Here is a 20,900-nt window from a genome sequence, read left to right as displayed (position 1 = left end):
CAGGCTAATAAGCCCAACCCTTCTTAAGATCATGGGCACCTTCAAGGTACGTGGTATAAGGGATGTGACTAGTGCACTTTGACGTGCTGCTGTAGTCATAGAGTTTGAAGTCTTGGGGTACTTACTCATATTCTCCCTGTGCTGATGTGCATGCAAGAGCAGAGGTACCCCTGCTTTGTAAGAAGTGCTAGACCTAAGATTCTCAGTCAGGGTGTTGCAAGATCTTTTTAAGGGTGCTCCGGGGTGCCACACAATATTAGTACTGTTAGGCATGCTACACATTATTCACAGTCACCTGATGAAATGCTTCAGCGTATGGAAGCTTGTCTTATATATGTATGCATGTCTACCTTGGTTAGTTTATAAGGTGCAAATCTACTCCGCCTTCTACGTGATTTCAGACTAACATAGCTAACTACATCTCACAAGATAAACCTGAGATTTTAAATAATAATTCCGGTTGCTTACAGATATAACCCGCCTCCCCCCCAACTGTGCTTTCCTTTAAACTGTCCGGGTGGCGGTTCCTTTAAACTTTACACACCCCCCCATGCCAAGACCAGCACATGCCCAGAAGATGTCTTAGCTTGCCCAACATCTGTATAGATTAGGCACTTTAGTGGGGGGGTTTTGGTGCTTTTATCTAATAGCTGATTGAATCAGCTTAAAAGGTTGAGAACCAGGGCTTCTTACAGATGTCACTCTCTCCCCCCCCATGATTCATTTTCAGCTTGGCGTGCCCCCACCCTGAGCACAGAAGAGGCATCATATTAGTTTGACCTGATTTGCCCCAGTGTCTATATAGATCGAGTGCTTCAGCGAGACCTTTTGGCACTTTTATTTAATAGGTGATTTAATTAGCTTTACATAAAAGTGCCAAAAAGCCCTGCTGAAGCACCCAATCTATACAGATGCTGGGGAGCCAGATCAAACTGAGCAGTGGGTTGTTTTTTTTTCATGTCTGTCAGTGGCCCACTTTGCTAACCAATGGAGAAAGTAGCAACCAATGTGAATACCAAATCAAATGAAGTGCTAAGCTGCCAAGACATTTGCCCTGAAACAGCGAAGCAAGCACTGAAGTTGCAAAGTAGTTTGAAGGTAGTCTAGTCCCACTCTGTGCTGTGGGAGTGCCCTAATCCAGGTCTTGGTGTAATAAAAACAATTCAGGCAATAAGTCCTGCTCAACTCTTGAAACACAGCGACGGAGCATGCTCAGTGCCGATAAACTATTTAGGGAATTCAGTGCTAAATCTTCTACTGAGAATGCGCATGAAATGATTTCCTGAGATGTTTCAGTCTAACTCAGCCAAATCTGGGTTTAAAGAGTTGCCCGTGTCAGCATAGATGACATTGATCCTTCATCAATTTAGCTAAATTGAAAGAAGCCAGGTTAAAATGGAAGAGTCCTAGAAACCTGCATGATTATATCCACTTACTTAAACTAGTCAGATTTTTTCACATGGTCAAGTCCTACGACTGAAAGAAAATCCTTAAGATGGATGGAAAATCCCTGCTTCGAAGGTTTGTTCTGCAGGAGTCTGTCTACAGGCTGAATTCACAGAGAAGATGCTGACAAATAGCTAGGGTATGATGACAGGACACAAGAGCTATTCTGGAGCAATACCCCCTCGTTTTTACATGCAGTGTGCAGTAAGCGTGCCCACCTGCAAAGCTGGTGCAGAACAGCTGTTCATTTATTCTGGCCTAATTCCCCCTCAAGCCCTGCCTATACTGGTTTAGTTAAGCCACTGCCAACCACCCCAGCAGACACACCTACTTTGATTTTAAAGCGGTTTCTGTTTTAACCTGCCCTTCTCAGTTCAAGTTAAACCAAAGTAAGCTTGATTTAAACTCAGTGTCCACATAACCTTTTGCACTGGCTTCCCTAGAGGTTTATAATTACCCCATAAATGTAGTATAATGTTAAACCAATGTAACCTCACAGGTAGATGAGGTCAATATTAAATAGCAACAGCAGAAAAGGTCATTTGACCAACCATAAGCCTGCCCTTATTATAGTGCCCTCTAAACCCAACCGTCATAGGCAAATTATTCTCCATCCATTTCTGGCCATGTGACAATGTACCAGTCATCACTATAATCCTCACAAAGGGCTGCACCCAGAACTTCCAGAGTTTATAGCATGGGCTGCTCAGCTTGAGCTAAAGGACTAGAGTTTTCTCCATGAAGAAAAATGGCACGAGTTAACTTCAGGTATAATAGTTCACCTAATTTAAGTCAGTGAAAAAGGCCAGGTCCACCCTTATTTGGGTTCAAACTGGACTAATGTCATCCTGGTTTTGATTGACTAAGAGCAAATCTGAGTTAAAGGGGAACAACCCACTCAAGCTGTAGCAAGCAAGGGCACAAAAGGGGTCTGTGATGTTTTAAAATGGATCGGTTGAAATGAACTGGTGTAACTAACCAGGTAAGTAACTAAACTAAACTGGTTTAACAAGCTGCTTTGTAGACAAGTTTAGAGATTTATGGGGGCTGCTGTCACAGGTATATCCTTTGTGGATCAAGCACAGCTGGGGAGAACTAACTTACACAAAGCAGGAAGATACACCACAGAGCAAAGGCTGCCTTGTGATTGCATGAGCATACAGTGCCCTGCCTGGCACACCGGACCCCCTGATTTTGGCTTCTCCAGCACGTTTTGGATCTAAACAATGCAAATAACATAAAGGGAGGCTTGAGGCAAAATGATGTAACGGGGAATATTTAGGTTTAGATTTCTCCTTGGACTCTCTGTGCAGTGCAGCCGTCTCAGAAGTAGAGGGGGGCAGCTGCTCAGCCACACAGAGAGAATACACAGCAGCTCCGGACGATAAGTGAAAAATACACAGCCAAGTTCTCTCCTGGTGCTCCACTGAACTCAATAGGCTCTGCCAACTTACCCCCATGTCGAATTTGGCCCAAGCCCTCAAATTGAAACAGCAGGGGGAATTTCGGTAGGCAGAACATAATAGCTGGAATTGACATTTGGCCAAGATACTGGGTGTAATCCCCCGCCTCCTGCAAAAAGTGCCGTGGAATTTTTAACGACCACAGAAATCTTAGTGTTAAGCCACAGCTGAAGGATGGATATCAGGAGTGATTAGAAGGGGGACTTTGGGGGTAGATCTTACTGGAGTGTGTTGGTGACATTGCCGCCCACCTGAGACATTTGGATGAAAGCAGAAAGGCCCGGTCCCAACACACAGCTTCAAAAGGAGCCAGGAGACACAACTAGGGGAGAAACAATGTAATTATTGTATTACTGATTCATTATTTAGCCATACTATTTTGTCTTTCCAATCAAAGGCTCTCACAGTTACTTTGCAGACAAAAGTTAATATTTACCACCATGCTGCAAGGTGGGAAGTAGTACTATCCACGTGGCAATGCTGAAACAACTAGAATTTAAACAATTCACCCAGAGCCACTCAACAAGACACTGGTAAAAGCAGGAATCCAGTTGTTCTGCCTGCTTAGGCCGGTGCTCCAGTAAAGAAGACAGGCTGGTCTTGCAAGCAGAGCACTAGGCTGGGAACCAGGACACCAGGAGTGAAAACATCCAAGACAAACAACAGTCTGGTTTTCAGACGCGACTTAAACTGGACTCGGGCGGCTGAGTCCTGCTGACTTCCCATTGGGGAAGTCACATCTCCAAAGTGCCTGAGTCATGCTGAAGATGGGAATTTGACTCCTAAATCTGCAAATTTGACCCTTAGATTTTCTTCCCAGATGTGCCACTGATGTACACCTCTCTGTGCCTCTGCTTCCCTCTCTCAACCCTGTCTCTGCCTCTGTAAGCTCCTCTGGGCACTGACCATCTCTGCCTCAGCATTTGTGCAGCGACTGCGCTGCAAAGGCACTTGTCTGGTTTCCGACTGGACAATGCGCCTTCATTTTTGCTTGGAAGACTATCAAGGCAAGTCTTTGCAACAGACGAACCTTAAAGCCAAGCTCAAGTCCAACCGAAAGCTGATGTAGGAGCGGGCTCAGAAGGTCAGCGGACTTTGGGGGCTCAAAGCAATAGGTATGAAATCCTAGGGTGACCCAAGGGGGAAATAACTGGTTGACTTCATCAAGGAGGTGTGGCACCACGTCCGTCTCCAGCTAGGGATCTCACACCAGACAGAGCAATCACTTCTTACTAGTCAGCTTCGGCAGAGCAGCACGGGGACCCACTCTTTCACCCCCGCAGCCCCAGCAAGGCAGTGGGCGTATGGGTTGGGGGGAGCCACGCATTTCTAGGAGGATCTGGAACAGGGTTTCTCTGCAAAAATGCCCAATGCCTCCCTCTGGGATGCAACATCTTTCCTCTGTTTCTCTGCGCGGAAGAAACAGATGGACCTATGGGCTGGGCCATATGGTTCAATGGTTGCCCAGTCTCCTTTGTCACACGGGACTTCTTGGTCAACCCCCTCCCGGCCCTCGCCAAGCCGGGCGTCCGTCTGACTGGGAAGGAGGCTCTGGGTGGGACGATCCGCCGAGACTACGCGGTGTTTTCCAGTCCCTCGTTGGTTCACCACCGGGGCAGAGTGTCACTGGGCAGCGTCCCCCAGCTTGCTTGAGAAGGGATGAGGAGCCGGTGTGATAAAAAGTTTCCACTAGTGTCCATTTGGGTTGGCCTGAATAGGAGTCATAGAAATGAAAGAAAAGGAGGGTTGGAAGTGACCTCAGGAGGTCAGTTAGTCCAGCGCTTGGCAACCTGCGGGTCACAGCCCAGAAGTGGGTGGCAAGAACCTATGAAAGGGGCATGGGCAAACTTTAGAAACGGATTCTCCTTCAGGAGAGAAAAGCCGTGGCTTTTCCCTTGCCCTTGCAGCCTGCGCAGGGCTGCTCGAGACCCCCGGCGCCCCGACCCCGGGCGCAGGAGAGCGAGGGGCGCTGCGCGGGGACCGGCCCCCGCTGTCTCCAAATGGGTCCCGGCCCGAAAAAAGCTGAGCGCAGCGGTGCAGTGCAGCCCCCGCTCCAAGGACCGGCCCCGGCTAGGTCCCTGCAGCCACCGGGGCAGGGACGGCGATGCCAGCCCGCGGGCGACCCGCTCGCGCTCGCCCCGTCCGGCGGCCCGGCCCGGCCCCACCCCCGGGGCAGGGAGCTGGGAGCCGCTGTCGCCTGCCCCGGCCCGGGCCGGCCGGGCGCGGGCGCGGGCGCGGGCGCGGGCGAGGGGCGCGGCGCTGGCGGGCGCAGCCCCGGGCGGGATGCGGCGCGGCGCGGCGCGGGGCGGTGGGAGGGGGCGAACAAAGGAGCCGGGCGGCTCGGCGGTGCCGAGAAACGCTTCCTGTTTCTTTAAAGCGGCTCCTGTGCGCGGCGGAGCGGCCCGATGGCGCCCGGCGCGCGCGCCCGCAGCTGACAGCCCGGCGCGGCGCGGCGCGGCGCAGCATGCGGAGCCTGCAGCTGGAGGAGGCGGCGTGGGGCAGCCTGTGCGTGCAGCGGCTCCGCGGCATCCGCCGCCTGCGCAGGAAGGGCAAGGCGCACGCCCCGGGGGCCGCGCTGGCCGCCGCCGCCGCCGGCTCCGACGCGCCCGCGGGGCCCGAGCCCGGCACCCGCCCGCCCGGGGGGCTCCCGCGCCCCCCGCCGCCGCCGCCGCCGCCGCCCGCCCCGCGTGCCGGCTACGGCGCCCCCCCCGCCGCCGCCGCCGCCGCCGCCGCCGCCCCGTCGCCTAGGACGCGGCCCGCCGAGCCCCCCGCCGCCGCCGCCGCCGCCGCCGAGATCAAAGCGCTGCAGCAGACCCGGCGCCTGCTCGCCAACGCCCGCGAGCGCACCCGCGTGCACACCATCAGCGCCGCCTTCGAGGCGCTCCGCAAGCAGGTACCGGCCGCCCCGCGCCCGCACCCCCGCCTCCGTGCACCCGCACCCCCGTGCACCCACCCCCCCGCACCCCACCTCCGTTCACCCCCACGTACACATCCCCCCACACCCCGCACATGCACCCACATGCCCCCCGCCTCCATGCACCCACCCCCCACCTCCATTCACCCCCGCGTACACATCCCCCCCGCACAGCCCCCACATGCACACAGCCCCCCTGCCTCCATGCACCCATCCCCCCCACCCCCTACCTCCATTCACCCCCCAAGTACCCCCTGGCGTGCACACAACCCCCCCCATGCACCCAACACGCACACAACCCCCGCATACATAACCCCCCTGCACCCTCACATCTACCCTGGCACACACTCCACATGCCCCCTGCACCCCCACTAATAAATCACACAACCACTGAGTGTCCCCCACGGCCCCCTCCCAATGCTTCACTTCAAAGGAGCAGAGTGAAGGGGACCCTTCCCAGGGAGGTTTGGAGCCCAGGCTTTGCGGGCTGCCCCTGCAGAAGAGCTGCTGCCCCCTCCACATCTTTGCCAGCCTCAGGCCTCCCCCTGGGCGAGGCTGAGAAAGCTGCACTGGTGAGACCGAGGCCAAGCCCAGGGGCAGCCTGAAAATGACCTTCCTCACGCTTCCCCTTTCAGCCAAAATGTTGCCGGAGAGTTCGGGCGCAAGATGTAGCATTGCAGGGCTAGCAGCAGTCATTCCCTTGGAGAAGGGGGTGGGAAGGGGAAGGACAGAGGTGGAGGACTGTGCAGGGCAGGGATAGGGGGCAGCTCGTGCCTTGACAGCCGATGCTTTGGGACCTAAGGCTGCACATTTTCAGCCCTGTAATCGGGTTTAAAAAGGGGCTTCTGATGGGTTTCACACTGGGCAGAAACCAGAGTCCTAAATACAGTCCATTATCCCACTTATCGCACCCCTGCCTCACTCAGAACGCCCCCCCCCAGGAGATTTTGGTGCGTGTGTGTGCATGTGTTGAACAAGCGCTGAAACCCCCATGTATTGGTTAAAGGGTCCCCTGCGCTCACTGCCTGGGTTATTATTACAGTACAAATATTGAAGGAAGCAAGGGGAGGGCAGAGCCAGGCACAGAGCTCAAACTTTGCCTTGTCTTTAGAGAAGACAAGGGGAGCGAGAGCAGGATGGAGAACGGACACTGGCTTTCTCTGCTGGCTCCCTGCCTGCCCCACGACGATTAGAGGCAGGACATCCAGGCAGAATTTTCTGCCTGAGGTTGCCAGGCTCAGAGCTTGCAAGCAGCAAAGGAAAGCCCTGCTCTTGGGGAACTGGGCATCATGTAAAGCCTTGAGCCCACGAGCCTGGCCCGTTCTCCATAAATTATTCCAGAGCTGGACTCGGACAATGAGCACAGAGAGCAAGAGGACTCTACAAACACCAGTCGCTGGTGTGCAGGCAGCCGCTGCGAGTTGATGCTGGATGTGCTCTGCCAAAGGGAGATTTGCACTAAAAATGGTGTAGGGAACAGTTTGGCAAAGTTGAGAGCTCTGCTGGTGCCTGAAACCTCCTCCCCAAGCTCCCAGCTCACATCCGTAAAACTTCAAAATCCACTGCTTTGCCCTTAATCATTCAGCATGGTCTTGTTTAAGAGTAAGGTGAAGCAGCAGTTAAATCCCTCCTCACCGGGTTTGAATAAGCCAGATGTTCTCTTCTGTAATGGGACAGTTTATCTGAAATAGCAAGTAACCTTTAGAACAAAAATCACAGGTTCCCTTCTGCACAGGGGGCAGAGTCAGGGGGGATGGGGTAAGGAGTGAAGTACTTTGCACCATCTCATCTGATCACCTCACAAAATCAATGAATGTATCCTCTCGGCACACTAGTGGGTAGAGACGTGCCTGTAAAGGCTTTAAGGTAGCATAGTGACTGTAAAGACTAGAACTGTTACCTTGTTTAGGACACTCTGTGGTCCTGTGTAGAGGTGAGACCCAAGGCAGCGTAACGTGAACACCCAGCCTGGCAAAAGGTGCTGAGTAGATGGGTCCCCAGAGAGGGGAGAGGAAAGAGCTGGAGCTGGGGGCTGCAGAGGGCACTGGGCTGTTCTCAGTCTGTCCCAAGCACATCATGCAATGGAAAGTTGTGACCTACTTGCACTATAGGATCCCCAAATAGCACCCCAGCATCTGCATCTTCCCAAGAACAGCCAATAACCTTCCAGAGGTATCAATGAAAAGAAAAGCAGAGTCCCAGAGCATTCCCTGCCACACTGGAGTCCCGACACAGAAGTCTTGAGCATCCGTGTTTTCAGGCAGGCCCCGACATCCTGATCCTGCCACCTCCGCTTAGGTGAGCAGTCCCACTGTTTTCGACAGGAGATGCAAGTTCTCAAATTGAGGCCCTTCTTGCATCTTGTATTCTGCTTGGTCTTCCTTAAATTTGCTCACAAGTTAGTGCTACAGGACTGGACGTACAGTCCATAGTACATTATTTAGTACATTCTTTCTAAAGAATCTCTCTGAAGTTTTCTACTTACTACAGGAAAAGCTTCTTAAGGATGATTTTACTTTGGGCTTTAGCCCATTCCCGACTGGGAAGCTAATCCTTCTTGTGAACACAGGGTCCATTCCTACCAGGTATAAAATAAATGCAACATGGACCAGTTGATCGCAGTGGAGTAAGAGCTGGCTTGCAATGGGGCCGTGTTTTAGCATAGAGTTACCAGGATACCTCTAGATTATATAGTTGTTGTATTTTGGTAGCATGAGGTTTGATACATGATAGAAATCCCATTGCCCTAGATGCAGTGTATGCCCGTGGCTAGCAACAGGCCTTGACTTGAAAGCCAAAGGTGTTTGTACGTGTGAACTAGACACTTGGTTCAGTTTGGTTTTCCCCAAACCGGTGCTGTTCTATGGCTGTTTAGCAAACGCTGTGAAACGCGTGGTTTCGTCTCGGCCCCCTTCTCAGTGGATTGTCACAAGCACAGCAATGGCAAGTGGCACTAAGTTCCCACCTCGGAGACAGGCTCAGTCCAGACTGACCTCAGACGTGAGCCAAGCAACAGCAAAAGGAGGCCCTCCTCTTGGGGAACTGGGCATCTCATGAAAAGCCTTGAACCCATGAGCTTGGCCCTGCCTCCATAAATTATTCCAGACCTGGACTCGGCTGGGAGCCCAAGGATCAAGTGAGCACAGACAGCAAACCAATGCATTATCTCTCTCAGTAAACTCATCCCGGAGGCCAGGGCTGAAGCACGCTGCCAGGGCTGCTGCTGTGCTGTATCAGTTCCATGGAGAAAGGACTTCATTCTCCAGAAAACATTTGCTTTCCCTGAAATCCCTTTGCACATACACCCTTTCTTGGCAATTTGATCAGTCAGGCGGTAAGCTCCTGGACTGTCATGGGGTGAAATTTGGATTTATTTTGTTAACTGCTAAGAGTGGCCTGGTGCTGTGTGCGCCTTAGAGTAGCTGACAATCAACGTTACAAGTGCAGATCACTGGCAGTGAAAAGGCAATGCCTTCCAAGAATCACATAGATTGGGATGGCCACCCCATTGCATGTATGCCTCAGGTACAGGCACCCTCCATGTGCCGCATGTGGCAAATTGAGGAGAGAGCCAAAAACAGAGCAGCCGATCAGAGCAGGATTGGGGAAAGGATATGCGATTAAGTCATGGCACGCCTGCCAGCAAGGTTGGCCCCCACTGATTAAGAAAATCATCACAGTCACTTTCTTTCTGTGACATGCTGTAGCTCGTGCAGGAAAGCCAGATTAGAAAAGCTCAGGATACAGCCCGCCCAGCACCTGTGCGCAGTCTGCCGGACATTGGGACCTTCCCTGCATGTGAGGGGCTGTTCTGCTGCCTGCATGGGATGGGTAGGCGTTTTGTTGTCCCATGAGTTGGGCACACAGGAATCCCAGTGCAGGCAGCATTTCCTGTAGTCTGGGAAAGAGTCTAAAATAGGGATTATACAGAGATTCTCTTTTGGAGATGAAAAGAAAGTCTCGTTCGAACAATTTACTTCATGAAGCAAATTCTTTTGGTGTCCCCGGGTAGCATTAAAAAAATCTTATGGCACGCTGTAGTGCTAATTCCCCAGACAGCAGAAGGCTACGCGCAGGCCTCAGTCACTTGTTGCTCTGAAGTTAGTCCTCCATTCCTTCCTTGTCATCACATAGTGGTCTCTCAAGCAGCTGAGAGTCTTGCCCTGAAGCATTGAAACCGATACCTCCACATAGACTGGCCCGCATGAAGTGCAGAAGAGTGTCACCGTTGTACCCCAGCTCCGCGCTCCTTCTTTGGGAAGAGGACAGGCACTCTGCAAGCAAAGCAGAGGTGTCACGTGTCCTGTAAACTCGAGGGAATGGGTGGAAAGACATAGCAAGTGCCACACGTTTGGACTGTGCTAGTCAAGGAAAGGATTTAAACAGGCTGCAGTTCATGTGGGCTCCCAATTAATCTACCAGGTCCCCAAAGCCAGTTCCTTAGGGAGGCTGCTCGCATCAGCAGGGGCTGCAGGGCTGGGCTTGCATGTATAGGTGACGTGACACCCAATCCTGACAGGTGAGAAGTAAAGATGCTTCTTCACCCCAGTAAGTTCTCTCTTTCCATCCCCCTCAAGTTTCCCTTCCCGGCCCACCCCACGTCAAGCAACTGGCATGTGGCATGCTGGGCAGATGGTACGGCAGCACCACACATACACTGCACAGCTGTGCACATACGGCACACGTGTTCCAGCTTGTTTGCTAGCTCTCCAGATGGCAGCGAGGCTTTTTATTCTTGGTGCCGGAAGAACCAACCGCAGTTGTTTCACAGAAGGCGAGAGTAATCCAGCCATGTCGCTGAGTACTTAGCCATCCCCGCTCCGCCTGCCTATTCAGTGCGCTCCTCTGGGATGAGAGCAAGAAGGACAGCTGTACGAGCTGGAAAGCAAGGCGGCCTTTTGAAAAGGCGAGAGGCATTCAGTTATTGCTATGCTGCACTGGGCTTTTCTGTGTCCTCAGGAGCTGGGTCTTCTCTCTCACTTGAGAGCAGAGCAGCGCATGGCCGCTGTGAAGATGATGCTGTCAGATGGCAACGACCTGAGAGCAGTCGCTTGCCCCCAGAGATGAGCAAGGGTGACTTCTGTTCCCTACTTCCCTAAAGCTTTTCCCTGATACCTCTGGATCCTTCCTGACAGTAGTATCTTCCCAATGACACAAAAGAACATTAAGATTGGCAGGGTTTACCCTGCTTTATGCTGGGACAATGAGAAAGGGCCCTGCATGCTCTAAAATGCATTAAAATAGTACAAGTGCTTTTGCTAGTTTTCCTCTCTGCTGCTACCTGTTCTCACAGATGGCAGAATTAAAACCCTGGGGGAGGCCAGGGACTATAGCCCTCTGAATTTAAGCACATCTTATATACATGGCTCCCTTCCTTTCTGGAGACTCACTGATTTTTTGGGGCAGCTCTTCACCCTGCTGGAGTTGTCAACATTATTCTGTTCTGTCCAGGTCCTCTTGCTACACATCTCCATGGTATGTTAGCCGCTTCCCTTAGGACCATTGAATGTCATGACTTGCCTTTTTCCATCACCTCTTTTACCCACCCCGGGATTCCTCCTGGTCACTGTTAGGAAGAGTAAGCAAATATCTGTCAGGATTGGTTTGAGGAGAGCTGATCCTAGCTTGAGGCAGAGAGTGGATTAGATGACTCCTCAAGGTCCCTTCCAACCTTATTCTCTGCAACTTCTCTTCTTGCCTTTAGCAAGCCCAGGCTCTACACCACTACTTCATTTATGAAAACCAAGTGCTTCCCCTTCCAACCTTGCTTCTATATGGTAATGAAGCTCTGTAATATTCTAGGATCATGCTAGTGAAACTCCAGTAGTTTCACTGATGTTACTCCTGATTTATGCCAGTGTCACAGCAAGATCAAGCTATATCCAAAAGAGACTGAAGGTTGGCATCAGTGTAAATTCAGCACCACCAATACATTTTCAGCCACTCCAGTTATGAGGCCAGGCCCCTCAGCAGGGTAAAACCTAGATCAGGGACCAGCAAAAGTGTAACCAGGTCTCCTTGTCTAGTTGTACATTCAGGTTTGCAGCAAGGCGACTCTCAAGTCAAAAGATGTGCCTGGGCACTCGCTTGTGTCTTCACCAAACTCAGGAGCTGCCAGTCTGTGTATTAAGGAGGGCAAGGGCATGTCTGCAAGACAGAATGAAGGTGTAGGCATATGTGGGTTGGCTTTAATTTACCTATGCTGGAGTACAAAGTCCATGAAGACAGAACAACATGGGCCGCATCCTAACAACAGGTCTGCACACCCAGGTCTGCAACACCCTTGAGCTCTGGATGTTAGCATAGGCCAAAGCCCATGACCCCATGTCTTCACCGATCTTTTGAATCACTCTGGCTAGGATTAGAGCTATAACTATATCAGCACTTTTCTAAGCTTACCCACCACATTTCCGCACCTCTTGTTCTTCTGCAATTGGCAGGACTTCTGTCTGTGCTGATGTGTGTTCTGGGGATATTTTAGTCGGGGTATTCCTGGCTTTTTTCTTTGCTAATAGAGCTGAATTTCCCCCCCTTTAGCATTCCTTCACCGACAGCTACAGGCATCTGTTACTTCCCTTTGGTTGCTACTTTATAGTAGCTGAGCCAATGTGAAAAAAAAAAGGCCTGACATCCATAGTGCTGAGCTCTTCAGCCCACTGATGGCCACCAACAGAGTGTGTCACGGGGAGAAGATTAATGAGTGGAACAGTGTAGTCAATGAAAAGCCTCCTGTTGACTTCCTTTGGAGTTGGAGCAGATCACAAAGGTTTATTCCAGCCCTGTTGCTGCCGATGAAGGGACTCCCAATGACTTCAGTGACAGCTGAAATGGTGGAGGAAACCCTGGATTTGGGGCATATCCTCCAAAAGATCCCAAAGTTGTAGCATTTTCCTTATGTACTGTCACTGAACAAAGCATGAATCTGGGTTCCTTGGAGGTTTAAACCAGTAGTGAGTGACACTATTGATATTTATAGTGCCCTGGGTGCACATGGTATTTATGGCCACAGGAGAGGACAAGACCCCTTGAAAGGAGAATCAAAAGCCAGCAACAGAACAAGGGAGAGGAAAGTAAGGGAGGCAACAGAGAAGAGGACAGACTTCCCCAGAACAGTGAATAAGGTTCAGTTCTTGTCCACGTGGGGGTAGTTGTTGCTGCTTGCTATAGAGGTGACTTTGTAGCCTGCCATACAGTGCTATTCCTGGCTGTTCATACTTCCTCTTCCAGCTGTAGATTCTGTAACTGACCTTCCCGCTCGCCTTAGACCTGATCACTTCCACCAAAATCAGAGAAAAGACTCCTATTGATTTCAGTGGGAATTGAATCCACCTCCCAAGTCCCTGCCTGACCCCAGGTTGGCTCTCAAATTACCCTCATCAGCACCTCACATCAAGGTGATGCAGTGCATGAGTGCCTGAGAGTCTAACCATGGCTACCGTGATGCTCAACACCTCTATTCACATCCCGCATGGGCTTTGCTTCCCAGACCAGTTTGATCTCACCCCACTTCCCAGTTAAATTCTGTCCCCAGCATAGCTCAGGCAGGCATGCTTGGGAAGGCATAGGGGAGGTGGGAGAGCTCTGAGCTGCTCAAGAAGAGGGTTGGTTTTCTCATTAAAGTCAACACTACCTGAGAAGCTCTTTTCCTGGAGGTACTCTGTTGGCAGACGCTCACTGACCCAGGACAGAGCAGCAGCAAAGATGGTAGCAGAAACAGGACAAGCTTCTAGGAGTGCTTAGTGAATCATAAGACTCTTTGAGGCCAAGTCTAGCCCTGGTGCAAACAGTGTTAAGCTTCACTGGAGCTTATCCACTTACCCCGACCTGATTTGGCCTGTAGTTCTTAGAAGATCGGGAGGAAAAGGAGTTCCCTTCTGTGCACACCCCAGTTCCACTCTTGAGGGTGGTTTCAAGCTAGGTCTTGCCAAAGTCTGGGAGCACTGCTTCAGTGTGGTCCTGGCAGCGTGAGCTTCTCTTTCTAGTCTATGCAATTCTTTTGCTACAACAGTGAAAGCTGAGCACATCAGTCCCCAATAGCCACAACATTATGATAAAGCAAAAACACCCCCCTCACCCCCAGTTGCTTCGCCCACATCATGAAATCATGTGAGCCAGATCCTCAGCTGGTGCAAACAAGCACATCTCCATTGGCTGAAGGAGAGATCTGCTGATTGCACCTGCTGGGGACCCAACCATTGTGCCCACAGAGCTTTTGGTTCCTAACCAAGAGACTCCCCATAGGGTTAACTGCAAACAATGATCCTGGAGCTGAGTCGGCCCTGCTGGATTCCAGTCCATAATTCCAGGGAACACAGTTGTTGCAGTGACCTAATGCTCAGGTCACACATGTCCCTAGACCAGAGTTGTGTTGTGTGATCAGTGCTCTGCTGTGCTCTTTGCTCAGCATGGTTGGAGGCAGAACCCCAGTAAAACCCAGAACAACAAACCTTTCTGTGATGTTCAGTCCTAAAGCTGCCTTCTCTGATGCTCAGCTTCTTGTTGAGGTCGGTGGAAGATCTGAGTATTGGAGTCGAGTCCATCCTGAGAGTATGAAAGAGAAGTAGTCCTGACGATGCTGCCTTGGAAGTGTAAGATTTAGTATTATTGGTGTACACATTAGTGCCCTGGTAAAGCCTCCTTACATGACAGCGGTTGTCTTCTACAGTTGGAAAAGAAACAATCTCTCTTAAGGCTTAGTCCCATACTTGAAGTCAATGTCAGGGTATGATGCTACGTGTTAGGACTAGTTCCATATACTTTATGGCAAGGCCTGACATCTTGAACCAGTAAATCACGTGGGCATGCAAAAAAAGCATTTCTCCATATGAGAGAGCTCTGTTTTTGCCATGCAAGGTCGTTGTACCCATGGGCTGAGGCTCACCCCTTGAGTACTTGTGTTCATTCTCAGACCTGTGAGGGTCATGATCCCCGACAAGGAGCCTGAGCAATTCTGTACTTTGAATAAATGGTCATTATCTGGGATTTAAGGAGCACTCCACATACTCTGGGCAGATGCAGCAACAATAAATACCAAGCAAAGAAAGTTAATCCATGGCCAGAGAATTTTGACAAACAAGCCAGACAAGAAAACTCGGTGGAGACCTGTTGGCTCGTGCTCGCTCTTGTTTATCTACCCCCACACGCACTCAGGCATCCATACACGCGATCAGACAAAACCAGAATAGACTCGTTCTCAGCCTTTTCCAAATAACACATTCCTTTAAATAACACTTTTCAAAAACAAGCCGTGATATTTTGGACACTTTCTTCGAAGTGTCAAGGGTGTTGTTTGTCTCTCCACTCCTCCCAGTAGCACCACAGACATGCTGCTGCCCTTCCCAAGCCGTGGGGAGATGACATGACATGGAAAGAGGCAGCAGGAAAGCTTCCTCTAGGACCAGGTCCAATGACCATTTCACACCACCAGAGCCAGCCATTGGCATGGGCTGAAAAGCAGTCCCTGCTCCCGTTTCCTAACCTGCCAATCCCCCTATAGAGGTACCTGAACCCTCATCAAACAGGCTGACTTATCTCAGGGTGGAAGGAGTGATGTAATAAAGCCAGAACTATTAAGCACTGGACATTTATATGAACCTTCTGGAAATTTTTTTGGCGTATTGCTCAGCACAAACAATGAGACAGTTAAGTTACACGGCATGTTCTAAAAAGACTCATCGAAAAGGCAGCCAACTATTTCCCCAGTGGAGCTCTAAAATACTTTAACTCCCAGCGCAAAAATAAACCAGATGAATTAGAAGATAGGTAAATTCAACAGCTTATTATGGCACATTGTAGAGCAGCCTGCTGTCAGGAGGTCTTGCTTTATAGCCTATTGCAAGTGCATACGTTTCAGTGCCTGCAAGCCACAGCACCTTTTCAGTTCCACTTCTGGGGGACAAATCCTGCCCTTAGAATCACAGGAAATGAGGGTTGGAAGGGACCTCAGGAAGTCGCATCTAGTCCAACCCCTTGCTCAGAGCAGGACCAGCCCCAACTAGATCATCCCAGCCAAGGTCTTAAAAACCTCCAAGGATGGAGATTCCATAACTTCTTTGGGTAACCTGTTCCAGTGCTTTGCTACCCTCCTAGTCAGAAAGTTTTTCTTAATATCCAACATAAACTTCCCTTGCTGCAACTTGAGACTGTTGCTCCTTCTTCTGTCATCTGCCACCACTACTAACAGTCCAGCTCCATCCTCTTTGGAACCACCCTCCAGGGAGTTGAAGGCTGCTATCAAATCCCTCCACAGTCTTCACTTCTCTTAGCTACACCAATGTACAACTGGGGCAGGTCCAGTCAAGTGAGAAGATTTACAGTGAGTCATACAGTGAAATGGGAATTTCAGGGCTCAATTCTCCATCCACTCGCACCAGTTTTATGCTGTTGTAACTCTACTGATTTCAGTGGAGTTTCTGTTGAATCACACCAGCATAAAAGACAGAGTGGACCAAGGCTCATAGGGTTTATGTGGATGAGTTTGTTAGGTATTTGTACCAAAATTAGCATGTCCTCATTGACAACAGAAGAAAAAGGCTGGGCCAGAACCTCAGCTGATGTAAATGGCCATAATTCATTCAAAGTCAAGGTTCTCCATCAGCTGAGAAGTTGGACAGTTATTATGAATGTATCTGTTGTCCTTTTCAGAATTGGGTCTTTGCAAGGTAATGGCTCCTGGATCTATTCAGTGCATGCATAATGAGAAAACAAATGCCATCAGTAATGAGGAAGGCAAGAGTCATAGCTCTGCCCAAACCAGGGAAAGACCTCTCATCACCAAAAAGTTATAGACCGGTCTCCCTGCTCAGCATCACCTACAAACACTATGAACATCTTATCCTGCAATTAATTTCACCCTTGGTAGATTCCAAACATACATGAAACCAAGCGGGTTTTAGACTAGGTCAGTCCCATGCAGGCCAACTACTAAGCTTCACACAGCATGTTGAAGATAATTTCCAACAGAAGTTGATCACTGGTGCAGCATTTGTTGACCTATCTGCTGCCTACGATACTGTCCAACACTGCATCATGATCCACAAACTGTACCTTATGACTGACGACTTAGCTCTAAGCCAGACCATCCATAGCTTCTTGGAGAACAGGTGCTTCTACTCTGAGGACACGGAGAAGATCCTGGAGAGGGCACTGATCAAGATATTGGATTATTACCTAAATAATTATCCCACATCCAACCCTAACAAATCTGTGCTTTCCATCCGAGAAACCGGGATGCAGAACACCCCCTGGATGTCACTTGGGGTGACCAAAGTCTTGAACATCAGAAACACTCAGTCTGCTTAGGGGTAACACTGGACCGTACACTTAGTTACAAAAAGCACATATTAAATACCAAAGTCAAGGTCAATACACACAACAGCATTCTGTATCAGCTCGCAGATGCCAAGTGGGGAGCACATCCATCCACCCTATGCACTACTGCCTTAGCACTGTTTCTCTGTGGCTGAATATGCCTCCACCACCTGGGGGTGCTCAAGTCACAGTAAACTTATTGACAATGCCCTAAATGATATATGCAGCATTGTAACAGGCTGCCTAAAACCCACCCCTGTTGCCTGCCTAGACGCACTATCCAGCACAGCGCTCCCCTTACATTGGGAGGAAAGCAGCAGGCAACATTGACCAACAGGTACAAGAGTTAGACAATTGCCACCCTCTATATGGACATCAACCAGTTTACTGTTGTCTCTCGTCGAGAAATAGCTTTTTGTCTTCTACCATACCTTTGACCACATCACCAGAATGAGCCAGAAGTACCCTCTGGCAAAAAGAATGGGAGAAACTAGGTGACCAAACTGTTGAATGAAGCTGGTGAGGAACTACCCCCAGTGAGGAGTTAGCCTCCAGCTCCAGCTCCAAATCGCATACATGGTGGAGTGCGAACAGATTGAGAGTGGGTCTTGGAAGATGCAACTTTATCATGTGGCCTCTGTGCAACCAGCCAATGTGTTTGTCAGGAGGAGTAAACCAAGGATCACCTGAGATGCCCTGTAGCATCACAATGCACCCCGCAAGATCTGGCAACATCAGCACCAGAAGCAGTGGCCCGTGCAGAATATTGGAAACAGACTATAGAAAGCTTGGATTGGAGACATGATAAAGAAGAAATCCTGTTCATTGTGGAAGTTGTTAATGGATCCTATGCCCACCAGTTTCTCCACTTCTCTCAGAGCTCTCACATCACATCACATCTTCCCTCCAGCAATGAAGAGGGGTTGTGGCTCCAAAAGTCTCTCTTCAGTTGAAGACAGCAGGTCACTGGAGAGAAATATGAGGCTTCCTCCTCCCTAGAGAGACCTGGCTGAGACTGGACCCTAATCCAATGAAGTCAATGGAAAACTTCCCATGGACTTCCCTAACTAAACCTGGATTTCCACCTTTGGTTGAAATCAGGATCCCAGCCTGGTACCCCCAGCCTTGTTAACAAGACTAAATACAGGGAAGTTTCAATTTCCTTTCCTTTCTAGCACACAGCAGCAATTTCTAAATTTATGACCAAGCTCTTTGCAAATGTAATCTTGGGGGCTGTGCTGGCAGCCTGCAAAAAAAGGTTTGGGAGGGGACACGTTAGAATAGGCCACCACTGGCAGACATGTAAACCTCTCTCTTGCCCCAACATTTAAGAGCCAAGTATATTTATTTTCGATCTGTATGGATCCCCCATCCAAGCACTAACTAGGCCTGACCCTAATTAACTTATGGGATCTGATGAGCCAGAGGTAGGCAGCAGTAAGGTAGATCTTATTTAAAAGAATTGCTAGAAACCCAGTTTTTCTCAACCAAGCATTGCTAGGAGTGTTCTGCTGGCATAAGTGAGAACAGCATCAGGCCTGAAATCTTCTGGTCTCAGCAGCTTTCTTGATATCTCAGCTTGTTCCAGACAGAGCCCTGCCCTCCTCCGCAGCATGTGCAGAACCCTGTCACCAGCTTTCTCTTAGGGATGGACTAAAACCTAAACACTGGTTCAAATTAGTCTTGTTCAGGAAAGGCTTGGACCCGGATCTGAACACAGTGACTCAGGCATATCTCCGTTAATCATTAAAGCTGGAGCCTCTCTCAATTTCCCATTTTTAATTCAAGAGGAAACATGAAAATGGCAGGAGCTGAGCCAAGTGGGGAGTGCTCCTAAGAACAATTTATTCTTATGCTGTCACTACGGAGAAATACTTCTCTATCTACGGTGCTGGGCAGGTCCTATCATCATGGTATCTGAGCCCCTCTGAAGCCCTGGAACATGCATCTTCTCTCTTGACTACAGACTCTTTTCTCAAGGCTAGCCCCAATGTATATCATGTCACATTGTATAGAAACAGGGTCATTTAATATCTCAACTGAGGAGTTCCTCTACTGTTAATATCAGGACCCTTCTTGGAATTTGTAACAAGTGTGCCATGCAATAATTTGCTTTAAAAAATTAACAAAACAGGGGAAAAAAGAGAGAGAGACAGAGAGATGGGAGGAAATCAAAGGAGGAAAAAGAAAGTTTCCTCCAGCATTTGTGCTGTAACTGGATGACATCTGTGCATCAGCCTCAAGTATTTCATGGTCTATTTTACTTCCGCTTGATTTAACTTTCCTCTTGCTCTAATTCTGAAACCATTCCCACATTTCATTGAAACCTTCCTTTTTTTTTTAAACTCTATAGTGCTTTGTTCTTCAGCCCTGATTTCTGTTTGATCTGAGCTCTCAACTGGTCTGGTCACATCCTTCCAGTATTGTCCTCTTCACCTCTGCAGGTTTTTACTTAAAACATATAAAATTATGGCAGCTGTGGCCAAGATGGTGCCTGAAGTGAAGTGTTTTTGGTAGCAGTAGTGATGTCACTAAAAGGATTAAGAACAAAAAGGGAGTTATTAGGATCCCTGATAAACAGGCACTTGGGAGAAAGTGTGGGCTATGGTCAAGAGAGTATCCAATATCTCATCATAGAGATTTCTATCATATACACTCTGGCTGAGTGGTTTGGCCAACATCAGAGAGAAGCTACTTCATCCCTTCCATTCAAACCAGCAGTGGTACACAGAAGGTGAATTTGGCTTGCAGCATTGTTTGCATACTCTTTGTGTTCACTGCTTTCAGACATGAAGACAACCAGGGTGGAGAAATGGGGAAGGGAATGGCAAAAGTGGCAAAGAGGAAGCTCCTGCAAGAGGCAACTTGGCATTGCCAGTGAGGAGGAGGAAGGGGACTAGTAGGTAGTCAGGTATGAAATGGAGACACAAGTGATCCGGCGATCGGTGCAGTGTAAAAGCTTGCACCAACAGACTGATGGGCGATCTGAGTGGCCAGGGTAGAGGGGTGGGTTTCAGAGAAGTGGCTCAAGCTCCCATTGACCCTATGCAAGAGAATCAGTGATTCACACTAGTGACTTGAAGAGCCCCGGCGATTTTCAAATTGGTGCATGAAGCCCCAACCCTGTTGATACTCATGTAGCACCATTAACTTTAGTGGGAGGCTTCACTTTAAAATGGGACCTGACTGCCAAGAGCTTTATGTTATCCTAGAGGAGATCTGTGGGTAGGTTCTGTGAAAGGACTAGCATCCAAGCTAGACCTTGCCATGGCCCTTTACTAATAAATCTCTTTTGGGAAGTGGTGTGTGGTCTAGCTGATGAAGAACGGCTGTCCCTAGGTTTGGCTCTACCATGGTTCTGTATTTTAGCATTTGCTTCTGTTGCAAGCACTGGTCAGCATTATAAGCGTCTCTTGTTGAAGGCCCTGAATCTATTTGCTGGAGTCGAGTGTTACTCAGGGTAAGTGAAGATAGCAGAACCTGGCTCCAAAGCTCTTGCCTCCAAACAAAAATGGTCAGACACAAAGTAACTGATCATAAGATATTCTTGCCCCCCCACTTCGCCTGCTGAAATGAAGCTACCTCATGCTGGTCACATCCCCATGGAGATCAGTGGGAGAGCGGTCTTCAAAAACAGAATTGATGGCATGAGTCAAGTTCCTCTGCATGTAAAAAAAATCACTAAATAAACAACCTATAACTATTTTGTCATGTTTCAAGCACAGATAATTTATTTATCTAACCTATTTTTTTTCTTTGTTGCCCTT

General features: G+C 49.5%; 1 protein-coding gene and 1 long non-coding RNA gene across 4 annotated transcripts in view; one reads left to right on the top strand and one right to left on the bottom strand.

The window, feature by feature from the left end:
- Positions 1-3,232: 3,232 nt before the first annotated feature.
- Positions 3,233-20,897, bottom strand: LOC149869985 (uncharacterized). The gene is made up of 2 exons (XR_016440660.1): positions 6,436-20,897; positions 3,233-4,619 (listed from the first exon to the last, which is right to left on the bottom strand). It is a non-coding gene; the product is annotated as an uncharacterized LOC149869985 (long non-coding RNA).
- The window catches only part of ATOH8 (atonal bHLH transcription factor 8), a 32,180-nt gene continuing 15,892 nt past the window's right edge, over positions 4,613-20,900 (top strand). For all 3 annotated transcript variants that reach the window (XR_016440659.1, XM_090035353.1, XM_090035355.1), the window contains exon 1: positions 4,613-5,802. Coding sequence is in view for 2 of the 3 variants with exons in the window: in XM_090035353.1 (XP_089891479.1) it covers positions 5,014-5,802 (789 nt within the window). In the remaining variant the exon portion in view is untranslated. The remainder of the gene's footprint in view (positions 5,803-20,900) is intronic.

The sequence above is a fragment of the Crocodylus siamensis genome, chromosome 2, assembly GCF_052110815.1.
Source record: "Crocodylus siamensis isolate JL-2025a chromosome 2, ASM5211081v1, whole genome shotgun sequence".
Taxonomy (NCBI): domain Eukaryota; kingdom Metazoa; phylum Chordata; order Crocodylia; family Crocodylidae; genus Crocodylus; species Crocodylus siamensis.
Note: the sequence above shows the minus strand (reverse complement) of the source record. Positions and strands in the feature narration are given on the sequence as shown.